This window comes from Stegastes partitus, unplaced genomic scaffold (assembly GCF_000690725.1).
Source record: "Stegastes partitus isolate 25-593 unplaced genomic scaffold, Stegastes_partitus-1.0.2 Scaffold2109, whole genome shotgun sequence".
Classification (NCBI taxonomy): Eukaryota; Metazoa; Chordata; class Actinopteri; family Pomacentridae; genus Stegastes; species Stegastes partitus.
In genome coordinates, this window is record NW_007579840.1 from 70521 (window position 1) to 86846 (window position 16326).

General features: G+C 42.9%; 1 protein-coding gene across 1 annotated transcript in view; it reads left to right on the top strand.

The window, feature by feature from the left end:
- The window catches only part of LOC103373974 (pleckstrin homology domain-containing family G member 4B-like), a 50256-nt gene extending 34187 nt beyond the window's left edge, over positions 1-16069 (top strand). The window contains exons 21-27 of the mRNA XM_008303986.1: positions 4465-4671; positions 6576-6755; positions 6909-7089; positions 9006-9116; positions 12422-12531; positions 14627-14670; positions 14884-16069. Coding sequence (XP_008302208.1) covers positions 4465-4671; positions 6576-6755; positions 6909-7089; positions 9006-9116; positions 12422-12531; positions 14627-14653 — 816 coding nt within the window. The 3' untranslated portion in view covers positions 14654-14670; positions 14884-16069. The remainder of the gene's footprint in view (positions 1-4464; positions 4672-6575; positions 6756-6908; positions 7090-9005; positions 9117-12421; positions 12532-14626; positions 14671-14883) is intronic.
- The last annotated feature ends 257 nt before the right edge of the window (positions 16070-16326 follow it).

The following is a 16326-nucleotide window of genomic DNA, read 5'->3' on the forward strand; positions in this document are numbered from 1 at the left end:
CTTCACATTCTAAATGGAACCTGTAAACCCTTTTCATGAGGCTCCATTGAGGGTCTGAGGCCAAAGTTTAAGTGTGTCTGGGGATTTTGTCTAAGAGAAGGCACCATGAGGTTGTGGATACCAACAGTCCAAATGGTTTTTCCTTTAAAGATAGAGATCCGACTTCTAGAGGGAGGAGAGTCGCAGACCCTTCGTAGGAAACAACTTAGGTGGGCATCTGATCAGGACTCCTCAAGGTCGCCTTCCTTTGGAAGAAGCTTGGACAAGATGCCAGGGTAGACTTGGGAAGGAATACATATCTCATCTGGTCTGGGAACACGTTGGGATCCTCCAGGAGCAACTGGAAAACCAACCCATACCTCCTAAACCAAACCTGAACCCTAACGCCTGCTTAGTCTGCTGCCACCAAGAAAACGTATGAATGGATGATCAGTGTAGCCGTTCTTTCAGGTGGTGGACGAGTTAGCAGGAACCCAGCTGACATGTTTTCGTTGTAATAACGTTCTAAAGAATCTCTGCAAAGTTTTAGTGATCAAGTAAGTTTTGTCTCAGTTCCTAGAACGTTATCCAACCTCAGCAAAAGGTAGAGTAATGTTCTACTGCAGGAAGAGGACATTCTATAAATGTTTGTGACAACATTGTTAGACCATTATGCCCCAACATTCTTAAAATGTTTTCCAAGTGTTGCAGAGCGAATGCCTCTGCTAGCATGTAACGTTTTGGGAATGTTTTATATAAGAACATGCCTTAATGTCAACAACATCCCCAAAACATTCTAAGACATCTGCAAAACGTCCAACCTTAAAAGAAATGTTCTGTCATCAGACGTCTCAACAACGTATTGCAAACATTTTTGGACGCTGGTTTGAGAACGTTCTCTAGCTGTCACAGAACTTGCTCTGAATGTTGCAGTTTGTCTTCGAACGTTAGATTGAGACATTTTCCTGACAATAAAACTTAAATGTAGGTAACGTAAATGATATGCCGGGTTCAGGTTTTTCTAAAAATACCAACAAAAACAAACAGAGCTGCTTTAACTTTGGACAAAAACAAAGATGATAAAGTTTTGGAGGGTTGGTGAAGTTAGATTAGTTCATTATAATCTGCCAGAGCTCCAACTCTGACACAAACACAGCGCTGGAAATGTCTTTTACAAGTGTTGGCGGGCGGGTTAAATGCCTTCAGTATGAGGTACAAACACCTGCTGGTGCCCAAACTGGCAGAAACAAGTGGCATCATATGGCAGCTTTGCTGATCTGAGCGCAGGAACATGTGTCCTGCAGCAACGTGGAACGTGAGCATTGGAAGGAAAGGGGAGGAATGACCGTCTGAATGTTTTGTTGGACTCGTCTGTTGAAACGACGAGGGACGCGTTGACCCTGAGCCAAAGCAGAAGAAGAAACAGCATCGTCGACAAGCAGCTACGACTGAGCTTCAATGGAAGGAGTTTATGTGCCTCCCTGCTTTTTTACTGCTGTTTCATTAAACTATATTTCAGACAGAGAAAGGCCCAATTCTCCCTGATGAGCAACACTCCAGATTAGTTATTTGGTTATTTTCCCTTTTTTAAAAAGGAAAAAAACAGTGAAATCACAACATGAGGACATCATTATGAGTAATTTTTGAGCACATCACAAGCACAAACCAATTAAAGTTGCTTTATTCGTTTGTGTCGGCAATTAAAAATGAGCTGTATACAGTAAAGCTAATTACATGTTTAATGTACACTAGAAAAGCCAATTAAAGGCGGATTATAGAGAAAGTAATTTGAGCTCCCGAGCTACAATTAGCTAAAAATAATACATCGACAGCATCGTGAGATTACTACGAGGACTTTATGTGGAGAGATCAGAGTGCTTAAGATCTCTGCGGCTATACTCAAGTTGTGAAGTGTTTCATTAAGGCGCAGTTCCACCGGACGGCCAGCAGGAGGCAGCGTGAGCTCGCAGCACAGCAGTAGCAGCAGCTTTAAAGCGGCAGAAACACATTGTGGGTTACGGGAAGCTTTATGGTTATCGTGATGGTGATGAAAGCGGCGTTCAGGCTGAACGATGATGGGATCATTTTGGGGATGATTGTTATGACGGGAGCCGCTTTTTCACGGTTGCTGGGATCAGCGGACTGGGGAGAAAAAAGGAAAAAAAAAAAAGTGGAAGAAACAAGATTGAAGCGTCAATTATGACTGTAAAAATTAGTCTTGGCTCTTTGTAGCTTCAAGACAATAATTAGCCTGATTACACATGCTTCAAGTTGTAATCACAGCAAACCGAAAGGGCTCTTCAGCGGAAAAACAAAAAAAAAAACACCAAAACTACGGTGTTCTCCATCCAATTCTCCTCCAGTTCAAACAAAGTGTTACCTAATAATCATCATCACTGTGTAGCATCTCCACAATGGATTTAAAACCACAATCAGCCTAACCTGGCAGCGTATTTAGTTTAGCAACAGCACGCAAATCTCCACACATGTGGCTTTACAACACTTTGTAGTTTACTTTTTGATCTTTACTCTACATTTAGGGAAACTCAACGAGCTGCTTAACAAGGTCACTAAACCAAGAGTTTGCAAAAATGGCACAAACAGTTGAAGAAGTAGTCAGATACTAAAGTAAAAATACTCCATTACAAGCAAAAGCATGTAAAAGGCAGGAAAAAGCAGCAAAATATACAGAAATATTGAAGTAAAAGTACTGATTTGGTCCATTTTACTGATATATTTCTATATATGTGGCGTCATTAGATTAAAACTGAAGCATCAGTGTGTCAGCAGCAGGTTTGAACGACTTTATATCCAGATAAATCTGAGGAGGTTGTCAGATGATTAATGGGAGAAGAAAAGTTCAAACACTCGAATCTCTTTGGAGTTTTTGGACTTTTTCTTTCATCTGTGATTTTTTGGTGAGATATCTGATCATTTGAACATTTATTGAACTACGTGAGAAGTCTGGTGGGTAGATAGGCGACACGTGACCCCGACCGCACGCCGCTTCTTTGTAAGACGCCAGACAGGTTGGAAACTCCTGCTTTAATCTTCAACAAGCTTCAACAAGTGCATCATTTCATCCATTGTGGAAAGTCTTCATGTTGAAAGTGGCTAAAGCCGTCAGATGAATGCAGCAGAATGGAAAGTACAATAATTCCCTCTGAAATGTGGCAGAATGGATGAAGCAGCATAAATGGAAATGTAAGGTGTACTCAAGTACTGCACTAGAGTACTTAGTTATTTCCAAAACCAAAAAAAGAGCTGCTGAGACCTTTACATGCTCCAGTTGAAGATTTGTTTAAAGAAGCCTGTTTGACAAACATGTCAAAAACAAAGTGGAAGTAAAAAAGGCTTCAGGGTCTCCAAGGCCAAAACCAACCAGACTGTCTTAGAAAGTAAAAGCTCCCTCCACAGAATCAAACCCAACACTAAGCTCCCTGACTGACCACAAAACAGGAGACAAAGAGAGGAAATAAACGTCACCACTAAGACTGAGACACTTTAAACAGAGAAACGACCACACAGAATTCCTCAGCGCCAACTCAACATCCAGCTCAGTGGCTAAACGGCAACAGGAACGCTGTGTTCTGATGGTTGATGTTCAGCCGCACTGACGATCAGGTGGAGTTCAGGTGGAGGTGATTTAGACGCTCAGACACAGTGAGAGAGACGAGGTCTTCTGAAGAGAGGCCTGAGAAAGTCTGAGGACAACGTTTAAAAAAGCCAAATTTATTAGAATTTAAAGAGGAAAACACAAGTTGGACCCTGATGTCATTCAGCTTATGCAGCACGTTTTGACAGAAAATATAAAAAGTTTTCTGTTGTGTTCGTTATTTTCACTTGAGAACTTTAAAATAAAACTTCTGTAGCATCGGTGCTGTTTCAGAAACAACCTCCTTCATTATGTATGTAATGATGTAAAGTTAATCCTTATTAGTGACCATAGATTGTCCACCACTTTTCCCATTGCATTGTGGGTTCATTTACTGCAAAAACACTCACTGTGCAACACTAAAACCAGCAAACCTAACCCTGTCTACATGGCCCTGGACTCCACTGACCTCCGAAGGCATTTGTTAGCAGCAGATCCTTAAAGTCCCAGAAGCTGTGGTTTTTATCAGTTTGTGCAGCAGTAGGTCTTCTGGGAGTTTGGACCACGACCCGTTCTTGGACCACTGTTGGTAACCCTACAAGACCTGCTGCTTAGGAGATGTTCTGACCCACTCGTCGACACTTTGTTCCTGCTTCCATGACATCAGCTCTAAGACGTGTCTGTTCCCTCGCTGCCTGATGTACGCCACCTCCCCACAGGTGGAGCTGTAACGAGGCGATCAGTTCTCTTCCCTCCACCTGTCAGCGGTTTTAATGTTGTGGCTCACTGGTGTATAATTTGATTCAGTTGAATGTGAAGCGGAAACACCAGTTTAAACACTCGTATCCCTTTTCCTCTTCCTCCTCCTCTGCTCTCTCTCCCACCTCAAGTCCAAACTGCCCCTGTCCTCCCCCCTCTCCCCCCTGTCCTTCCCCCACTGCCTGCAGGCTCCCATCCAGAGGCTGGAGCAGTACTGCGAGGCCCTGGAGGAGCTGGGGGGGATAAACCCCGCCTCAGACTCCGCCCTCTCCACCCTGAGACACGCCCAGCGGCACGGCGAGGACCTCCGGGCCAGTGACCTCATCGTCGGATGTCCGGTGAGAATGCCTGTCCCAGTTTATGACTCTGCAACTGTCAAGTCCTACTTTCTTTTCTTAGAGGGAAAGAAACTAAATCGTCTTGTTGAGGTCAGGCCAGTGGAAGCGCTGAAGCTGAGACTCGTTATTTATAGGTTTTGTTATCAAATATATATATTTTTAATTTTAAAAAAGACAAAAATGGCTTAGTTTGACTGCATCTTTTTGCGTAAGAAAACAACAGGTATCCTGGTATTATTCAATGAAAGTCTGAACTTAAAACCACAAGTTCTTCTTTCATCCACTTAAATCTTCTCTACAGTTGCTACTGAAGGGATGGAAGTCCGAGGAAAGATGCTGTTTCCTCAGACAGATGGTTGCCTTTACTGTTATTGTGGATTTGAAAAAAAAAAAACGACTCTAATCTTCATCAAAAAGTCAGAAAAAAACACCATATTCTGCTCTGACACAGCAGTATCATTCAGAGGTAGTCGTGACTGGAAACGTTTGACTCCCACACACACACACACACGCACGCACACACACACACACACACACACACACACACACACACCCTCTCCTCCCCTTTTTTTTTGAGCGAGGGGAGAGATTACGGTAGCGCAAACACTCCCATTGAGCTACTTCAAATCGCGCTGCAACAGCTCTTCAGGTAAAAGTGATTGTAAGTGCAGGTGTGTGTGTGTGTGTGTGTGTGTGTGTGTGTGTGTGTGTGTGCGTTTGGGTGGGTGTGGAGGTGGGTGTCCATAGAGTGTGTGGAGCATCACTTGTATCATGACCCGCACAACTCTCGAAGGTTTAAAAATAAAGTTCTGGCTGCTCATAAATGAAGAGTCTTTTTAATTTTATCGTCGGAGTGAAATTGTCAGCGGGATTTGTGTGTGTTAGTTGTTTGCGTCTTCGCAAAGTCTAGTATTGAATCCTGGAGCGGCATTATGCAGTTGTTGACTTTTACAAGCGCCTATCTGGCTTTGATTTGCGTTGCAGCAGCATCACAAAGTCTCAACCCTGTTATTGACATGAACAATGAAGTCACATTTTTACAAAAGAAATGACTCAGCTGGCCAATTAAAGCAAAGATCCGACACAAAGAAGCATCCATACGAAGTGGGAATATGTCACCATGCAAGGCCTCGTAATAATAACACTGCTTTGTCCTTCTCTTTATTGAAATGAGAATAAGGCTTTTCAGTCTTTGTAGTCGAAATGTCTCGAAACTCTTCACCGCAAATTAGAGTAGGTGAAGGAGGGAGGGTTTGAGATTTGGCTCTAAAACACACAAAAAAAATGCTTCTGGCTTCTGATAATAAAGCCATAAATGTGTCAACAACTCAGGATGACCCTAAAGTACCTCTCTGGTCATTAATGAAACCCTTAAAAACTCTCATCTATGTATGAAAGTCACACATTTAGAAGCTTTTCTGTTCAAATGAATGTGAGCCGGCACTGTTGCCTCCTCAGCCGCGGCATTTACTGCGTATTTTGCTCAAAAAATGTCTTCAAGTACACAAAAAACACCATGAAAACATGTTCACAAGGAATAATAACTTGATTTTCACCAAAGGCAGCTTTTAAATGTGTCCTTTTTGCTCTCCAGAGCAGCAACATCAGCTCTTTAAAGTGTCGCTCTTTCGAAAAAGATCTGAAATTTTTTTGTTTTTGTTGCTTAAAATCATTTTTCTAAATTCTCAGATGCAGTAATCTTCATTTTTTAAAAATATTGTTACATGTTTCGAGATAATTCCATCAGTGTTGGAAACAAGTAGAACACACTTGAACCCACTGGCAAAGAGAACCTGGTTCGAGCTTGAATGGCCTGTCAAGATGGAAACTACGATGGTGTCTTGTGCAGACGAAGGCCCCCGAGGTCAGGATAAGTGCATCCTAAAGTGAGCGTGTGTTTTCAGATCCCGGTGGCGGAGCGAGGCGAGCTGGTGCGCCAGGGCGAGCTGACGGTGTGCGGAGGCGGCCGGAGGAAGCGGGCCGGCGTCAGGAACGTTTTCCTCTACCAGCACATGGTCATCTTCACCAAACAGAAGAGTCCTGGTCCGGGACGCACCGCCTACAGCTACAAGCACAGCGTCAAGGTACAGACTGCTGCTTTCTTTCCATTTCTCTGTGTTTGAAGAGTTACGTGGAAAACCTGTATTCTGTGTTAAATCTGAGGTGCTTGTATTTCCTGGCTGAGAAGACGCCGAAGACAAGATGCACACTTTGTACACTCTCTCTCCTCCGTACAGACCAGTGAGATGGGTCTGACTCAGAGCGTTGGTGAAGACGGACTGAAGTTCGAAGTTTGGGTCCGAACAGCTCTGAAAACCAAAGACTGCATTACGCTGCAAGCCCAGGACAGGGAAGGCAGGCAGGCCTGGACTCATGACATCGCTCATCTGCTGTGGACGCACGCCATCAACAACACAGGTACAGCCTGACCTCTAGGCGTCAAATCAAGACCCTTTAAATTGACATCGAACCCTGCTGTATAACAGTGCTGATGTATTAAAGGGAAAGCGCGCTGACATTTAACAGTGCCGATGCATGTGTAAAAAGAGTTGGATAAAACCTTTTGTAGCTCCAAAGGAAGCTGCGTGAAGTCTGACAGGTGACATAACTTGACATAACTCATCTCTGCATGAGGTTACATTAGCCTCTCTAACACGGCGCACAAATCTCCGGCAAAAACTGTCAGCTTTTAGATGCATTGTGCGTAATGTGGTCACCGAAGAATGCCTGAATAAAAAACAAGGATAAATTCTGATCCTTTAAGTGTACCGTGTGAGTAACATGTTGTCACGTCAGCTGCGGTGAAATATCACCTCGTCCTGATTTAATGGCATTTTCTTGGCACAAGTCGAGCATGCGATGAGTTTAAAGCAGGAAAACACACTAAACATGTGTCCACTGCAGAGGAAGAGGTTCAGTTTGTGATTCTTAGCCAATAGACTTTCGTTCAAATCCAACAAATTCAAAAAATCCTGGTGCAAGTGTTGAGTTTTGATAAAGACTGGATCGTGTAATAAAGCCAATCTTCCTGGTTCTTTCAATAAATTAACCTTTTAAATGACCTTTTCCTGTCAAAAAAGACTGTTTTAATGTTGTTATAATATCCATATGGTGTTTTTTTATATGATATAAGACACAACATGAGCAGAATAAGCAGCCAACGCCGTCAACCTGCAGCATATTGAGGTTTCATACATAATAAATGTAAGAAATCAATCCTGTTGACCTGCAGGGCTGAACTTTACGTAGCATTCTCCTTCTTCAGAATAATTTTCTGGCTTCAACATGTGTGGCTAAATTACGCCAGTGATTCAACTGGTCGGTGTGTAACGCAGCAGTAGTGAGCTGGTGTGCTCGAGCTGCAGCAAGTAGTGCAGATAGAGGTGGGGGCTTCATAGATCAAGAGGAAGAAATAGTGCTGAGTTACGTCGAAGACATTTCAAAGCTTCAAGGGATTATTTTTTATGAAAAAAGAACATCCATATGCAACTTGAATATTTGGGTGGTTTCTGGACGACTGCAGACAGACTTTAATGACGGTGCTCACCTCAGCACATGCAAATGTTCCACTGAAACACTCGAGTTCTCCCCCTCGACGCTGTTGTGCAGCAGCATCGGTGGCTGTGTGAGGCTTGTGCACAGGCCAGCAGGTAAATCTGGCAGCGACCAACTGTTAAAATATGCAACCAGCTCAATGTCAACACTCTCAGAGTCCACCTTTAAAGGGTAACGTCCCCATTTGTCAGCCCGACTCACCGCTTCTGTCATGCGGATGGGATCAGAAAACATGATTTAAGAGACGGTGGATGGAGTCATTTTATTTAGCGGTTTAGTTTTTTTATTTGTAGTTTACTATAAATGTGCTTGAGAGGATAAAGGCCACCGGTTCGGTTTAAGATTTTTGCAGACTAAACAAATCTGATTCGTCTTTGTGTAACTGTATCTGGGATGATAATTGCCTTTCCTGTGAGCACAGAACATATAAAAATATCACCGCCAGGCCACTTTGCCGTTTCATTTTTTTTTTTTTTTTTGCTCCTTTGCTTTTCAAACACAAGGAACTGCTGACTATCACATGTCTCCTTGTATGCATAAACTCTTGCATCTCAGCTTTGCTTCCTGTCGCTGGCTTAGATTACAGCATCACCTTGGAGAAGATGCTCTGCAGCTTGCTTAAAGAGGGGACATAGCTGTTCTTAAAGTGGCACCTGACTCCTGCCATCAATAAAAGTGACGATATCTGACTTTACTGTAATATGCCTTAAATGAGAATATGCAGTTGCTTCTGTTTTGGATTTACATTTTTACATTATTTCCCCTCTCTCCTCTCCCAGAGTTGTGTCTGAAGGAGTCTCTCTGCATGGGAATTTCCAGTAAGCTTCTGCTGGATGCAAGTGGAACTCAAGGTTCAGAGCTGGACTCCATCTACAGCCTCAACGACAGAGGTAGGCTCAAGAAGGAATACATCTGGAGCACATCTGCTGTACAGGAATTCAGTTTTAGGTCCAAACCAGCCATGTTTCAGAGCAAAAACTGTGCTGTCACTGCCATCACTTTGGATACTAACGATAAACAAACCATCTGCTGTAGACAAAGGGAAATATTCTGCTGCCTTCTTTGTTCATTTGACTAACTCTTCTATACTGTCGAGCAAAATGTGCTTCTACAAAGTTTACATGATGTTGGTTTTGACTCTATGTCATGTAGATGGTTTCAGGACGACCCGTTTTATCAACAGCAATGTGTGATTATAGGAAATGATTGCTCTGATTTGTTACACCTGTCAAAAGGAGTCCCACAGGGCTCAATCTGGGGTCCCATCCGGTTTATAGTTTACATCCACCATAACAAAATGGAACACCATTCAATACGTGGATGATACAGTTCTGTTTGCTAATACTGCAAAGTCAGCCACTGAAATCCTGCAACAAGCTTTTGACCAGTTAAAGACGCACTTTTTACTGTGAACAAGACCAAATACTCCTTTAGAGCTTCAGAGATATTGTGGACGACAGTTTGCACCGTGAGTGGACGGAGAGGGGATCTGTTCACATCAAAAACTTACATCACAATGACCCACCCTGCAGCAACCTACGACAGAAAAAAGGATATTTGTGCAGCTACTTTTCCCATGTTCAGTAGTAAGCAAATAATTGTGGCCGTCTTCTTGCCTGTATTAGATTATAGTGAAGTCATCCATAGACACGCCTCTGCCTCCACTCTGAAAGCCTTGATGCAGTTTAGCCCTCCGCTCTAAGATTCATTACTTGTGACAGTTATTCAACTCATCACTGCTTATTATATGAAAAAGTTGGCCGGCCATCTCTGGCAGGAAGACGTGACAGACATCAGTTTCTTGTTATTTATGAGAGCGGAAAGATGCCACCATACATAAATTCTTTGTTAAACTGCTCCCAAAGTCATAACTCCACATGTTCAAGCAATTAGCTAATATTTGAAGTCCCATGTGCACACACTGGATTTGGGAAAACTGCTTTTAGTTTCACACAGACTTAACACAACCATACCTGTTGTGCCTGTCCTCTCAGCACAACACAAAAGAGGACATGCCCTCAATGTTCCTCGATGTTTTAATAGAACAGAGCAGAATATAAACTCCAGAGATCAGTTCAGTGTTTTAGCTTAAACCACACAGCTCCACTAGTCACCTCACACACACAGAAACCATTTGTCAGCTCAAACTGTGTCTTCAGGACGTCGCTGGGTTTTATGTGACCAGATTGGATTACTGGATTGTTCAAATTTGCTCTGTGAGCCGAAAGTGATGTGGCCCCGAGATTACAGACAGGAAACAAAACGGGTCCTGGGTGTATCTCCCCATGTGACAAGGTAATAATGTGGTACATGTTTTTTTCAATCTCGCACCCCGAGGCTACTCTATGAATTTTTGATATTTGTCTCACACTGAGAAATTTTGAAGAGCTGTGACATGCCTGCGGAGAATATATAGCGCAGTCAAAAAGCTCAACTGTGGAAGCACATTTTACTTCTGCTCTGATCAAATCCCATCACAACCTCCACCGCTGTGTCTGCCTTTAACTGCTTTTAAGGCAGACGCAGGAGCGACAACCTTTGTCTTAATTTTGAAACTGTATCCTTAAACAATACATGCAGCCTACATGGGTGTTAAACAGCTACCATGGATTTCTTGTCCTTCTCTTAATCGTGTGTGGGTGATAAAGCAAAATTATGCTTGATGGATTTCTTATGCATCATGATGATATGACTACTATTAGTGGCACGATTACAAAACAATAATGCATTAATGCAAAATGATAGGTCCTGGAATCAGCTTTTCTCTCAGGTGAAAGTATAGAAATATTAACAAAATGTACTTAAAGTATTAAAAAGTGACAGTACTCATTACTTTTAGGGATTTTTTACTAACTGTGGGCTCATTTTTCACTGCAATATCAAGTCCTGCACCTCTACGGAAACAAGAAGAAGGGAGAGAATTCAGCTATAATGTCAGAAATCTTTTTTTCTTTAAAGTCTTTGATTATATATTTTTACAAAGGCACACATACAACACTTTGCCCACAGGTGTCCCCCACCAATACATGATAACTCTACACACTATAGATATTTTACTGCCTAATTGTTTAGTATGTCTCCATACTTGTCACCTATCTGCTCCGTGCAAACGCTGTCTGCAGTTCAGCCCAGTTAGGCCGACAAATCACTAAATTTTTCTGGCAGATATTCTTTTTTTTTTAGCTCTGTCTTCGTCAACTGCTGAGGGAAAATATCTGTAGCTCTTAAGCAGATAAAAGTTTGAATTTGTTCATAGGCTTTTGTCTAACTTTCTGATGTTTGGTGTCGTGCAGGAAGCATATTGTGGGATTTTAGGGTTTTGTCGGCCATAAAATGAAAACGCTGAGCTAAAAATGCCCTTTCGTAATATGTAATATGGGTTCTAACCCTATAACCCAGGCCTGTTGCTGTATTTCTAAATGCAAGTTTAAGCAGGGGCACAAGTTCAGAGAGAGCTTGTATGCAAAAACAGCCACAAACATTTAGAGGAAGAGACCCTCGACACAATAAGTTCACAACAGTTTCCACACAGTCATAAATCTACCTTTAAAATGCACATAATTACTAGAGAGGACCATGAACCAAGTTATGATCGTGCTCACAAAATCCCCAACACGATGGTAAATAAGGATATTACAAAATCTGATGGCTAAAGACAAGCGCCGTCCACAGAGATACGCCACAGAACAGTCGGATAAAAACACTTAATCTCGGTACAATTCCTCGGATTCCAGACCCACTATTCACTCTCCGAAGGCCGTTGTTGCCTCAGAGCCAAAGTGATTTGCCATTCATGGCTCGGTGCAATGCACATACTGCTCACCAGGTGTCTCATTGAGTGGCGCAGCTCAGGATTTCAATGCATGAATTGTCCTCTGGGACAGAACATGGTGTTAGAAATTCATTGAACAGGATGAGAAAAATGCCTTCTCACTCTGACTCCTCTCTTTGTCTCCGCCATACCTGATCTCCTCTTTCTTTTCAGTCCAGGAAAACATTATGATGTAGAGAATCTCACACCATAAACGTGCATTAATACAACACAATGCAATTTACTCAAAAATCCATGCATGTAAATTGTGCTTCCCTGCCGGACGGGGTTGTTATTCTGAAAAAGGAGAGCACGTCTGAATGATGTCTGACACTTGGTGCTATCTGTTAACCTGTAGCCATACTCTGTCTTTCTGTGTCTCAGTCCACAGTAGCTGCTCAGACTCCTCCTCTGTCGGCAGTCAGAAGGAGGGGGGATCCCCGGCGTCTGGGAGGGACCCCAGGAGAAGCTCTGGATCAACAAGCTACTCACAGGTGGGTCTGGAGAGTCCACATGTAACACACAATCCAGTGATGCCAAAGTGAATGGGAGCAGTTTGTATTTGCAGAAAACACTCAGCGAGGTTAAATATAGATGCGAGGTGATGAATGTGTTTTTCTTTTGGCGCTGGAAGCAGGGCCTCCTTTTCAGGCCAAAGGTTTTCCAGGAATCTTTGTATTTCTGTTGCATTTCCCCAAAAAAAGTCCCTCATAAACCTTCTGGGTCTGGTTTGTAATGCTGAGGCTGATTAAATACCAGCTTAAAAACAACTAAAACATGACAATATGTTTGTCTTAAATTAGTTTAAAATGAGGTTTAAACAAACGTGCAGCTAAGTGGATGTCAAGACACCACCGTGAACTGAGCTCTTTCTCATATTTCTTTACATCTCTCCACCACTGCTGTCTGATAAAGGCAAGATTTTTTTTTCTCCTTCATTTGATACCAGTCAGTACAATAGAGACGAGAAAGGAGGCGAGAGAAAGCAGGGATGATCCGCAGCAGAGGTTCCCAGCTGCACTCAAACCAGAGCCGGTGAAATCATATGGTCAGAGTCTTAGACACCAGATGCCTGAAATTTGTCATCTTCTAATCTGTTAGCAGTAATTTGCCTAATCCTCAAGACTAATTGTCTTTTTTTTTTTTTTTACATTTTTGGTGAGATGCATTCAAAACCCCAATGTTGGTTTGTAATTTTTCTAGCATTTGTTTTTTTTCCTCTTTCTCTTATATTGGTGCTCATCAATAGCTGCAGTCTGGACAAAGACCACCAGGATGCTGTTGTACAGGTGTAATCAGCCGGTCTCAGTCTAATGTGCTTACAGAGCTCCACATTGTTCTGTCGCAGCCTAAAATACTCCCACACTTCAGATGATTGTGAGGTTTTATAGCTACAGCTTCTCTCTGGGTGCAGCCACCTTTTGCGACACGCAATCGATAAAGTCACGAGTGTCGTTCTCAAAAACTGCTCAACCAAACTACTTCACACTTGACACTGAAGTTTCTTGGATCCCCGACGATACACCTGCCGAGTTTGGAGTGGATCAGATGAGCGGATGCAGACAAACACAAAGACACACAAACACTTCTCATTGTCCCATCGGTGGATCTTCAATAACTTAAAGGCACATTAAGGACATGGACTAACAGGAGATCCCGTGAAGAGCTTAGCGTGCAGGAACACAGGTGTATCCTACGCGGAGGTCTTTTATCAAGTAGCGTGACGTATAAAAGCCGCACCTTCGTGGGCGTTGCTTTGATTCATACAGCTGTTCATAAGTCACTGGTGTCACTTGACACTGTGGAACAAAGGATTCCTCATTTTGGCAGCATCGACTCCGTCGTCCTCGGATCGCTCTCACATCCTTGCTGGGAAGAGACGCGAGGCGAGGAGATACGTTAGCATAATGAAAAGCACCCAGAGACTCCTTCTTCTATTAGTGAGATTATATGTTATACATAGAAGATTTTTTTTTTTTTTGAAGCAAACAGGAGTTCACGAATGACACTTTTAATTACTGCTCCGGTCCCTGAGACTCGTTGGCTCCCACCACTGTTTGGATGAAATGATGAATAAAAATGTGTGGACTTTGGATGAAAATGTCACCATTTGTGTGCAACATATGTCTGTGATTAGTGGTGATGAAGCTGCTACACTTTCCCCCGAGGTGATGTATATATAAAAAAGGTGTCCTTCAAACAGTGGAAGCATTTCTATATGTTTATAAAAGTGAGAACACAATGCATACATCTAGCTGTAAGCAAACAGCAGTACCTGCCTGTCATCTCCATGGTAAGTTTAAATGAATTTGCTCTGTGCGCACACATATACAAACACACACACATCCTCTCAATCTCCTTATCTAGCAAACAGAATATGACAGATTGGCAAACAGACTGCGCTGGGAACAGATTGACAGACAGACGGACACACGCAGCCCAAACAGACAGTGCAAACACGCAGACAGCGATATGCACATATTCAACAACAGAGGGAGGATTGCCGCCTGTGCACGCGCACGTGCACGCCTCAGCGCGAACGCACACTTAAGTGCGGAATATAATATGTGACTGTTTCTTCCTCCACAGAGTCAGTCTCCCTCCACAGCTGTGTGACTGTCATCTCAATAAGAGTAAGTTTACTCTGATTATTACATGTTTCTTTCATGTTTTCTTCCTCTCTGTTGTCGATCTCTTTACATCTCCTGCTCATGTCACCCCGTCCTCTCTTTGTGGTGCTACACTTTTTTATTGATTCCTCGCTTTTTTTTTTTTTCTCATGAAAACATTCATAAAATGTGTAACTGTTAATGTTTTCTTCTCTGTCTGTAACTTTTTACATGCAGAAACTGGACTTTTTGAAGCTTTAAACATCTCCATTCCACCTCTGGGGGAGCCGAGCTGGAGTTCGAGGAGCAAAGGAGACAAAAGCGAGACCCTCCGACTCTGTTTGAACTTCTCCCACATGCTTGCTCTCCTTCCCCGTTTCCCCCCTTGTTCCCCTTCACCTCCTTAAAATAAATAAAATGCCAGCAGATTAGGCGGAGCAGCACAGCGCTGCTTTCTAAACCTCCCAGCTCTGATATGACCCCCCCAAAGAAAAGCTGCATCCAAAAAGGATCAAAACTGCCCTGTTTAAACCATGACAAGCACCAGCAGGGCTCTCTGCGCTCCGCCATTTTGGATCTGCCAGTCTCAGTTGCTGGCAGAGTCATTGACACCAAAGGCACTTCAGCCACACAGTGCGGCCATTGTCTGCCCCACGGCTCCCCACTAGGCCAAACCACTTGGTCTGAACCACTGACTGCCTGGCTGGCTGACTGTACGCATCACATGCTCCAGCATCTGATAATAAACAGGAAGTAATATGCAGGGCGTAAATCCACCGTAGGATTGCAGATTTAGAATGTATTATGTACTTTGTCATTTTCATAACGCTGAATGGAGTACTGTAGGCTTTATTTTCCTGCCTGTGTAAAAATGCGTGGCATAGCTAGGTGTGATTGCATCTATGTAAATTAGGCAAGGGTGGTGTGAGCATGCACACACACACACACACACACACACAGAGTGACACACACAATGTCCCCCCAACACATGCAGTCACTCTTATTGTTATAAGACAGTGGAGTACTGTTCACATTCACATGCTCACACAGTGGCCGTGGCCGGTTTAGAGCCTGGCACAGCGGCCACATCAACGACAGGCAAGGTTCCATCTGAACACGTACAGTAAAGCTTTGCCTTGATGAAGAACAGGAGTGATTTACACGATCATATCTGACTGCTATACAGTCTGTTCATGTGTTTGTTTAAGCTACTTGTTCTTATTAACAGTGGCAAGAATTTATAGGACAAAATGGTATTTAGTCTTCTTTAAAGTGTAACTTATATCAACAACATCTTGGTGCCTTAAAATGTTCTGCAGTGTACTGATAAGTTTTGATAATGAATTTAATGCCTTTCCTTTTTAATATAAGATGCCATAGTCTATATACCAAAGGTATAAAAAGGGTGTCTGTGCAATGCTGATGTGTGTACAAAGAGGTGTTGTTTTACATTCAGCCTCGGCGTTCCTGACTGGAACGCTGTCTCCATGAGATGGAGAAAGGTGGACCCGTTCAGCGTGATACATTGCAGTTTTACTGGTTTTGATCTCGCGGTCAGAAGACATGAACTACATCTGATTATTTTTGAAGAGGTAATTTAATCAAATCTGACCCTTTGCTTCTGCTTGAAGGAAGAGGTTTCCCCAGAATGCCCCCAAAAAGATTATTTTCAGCCTTTTT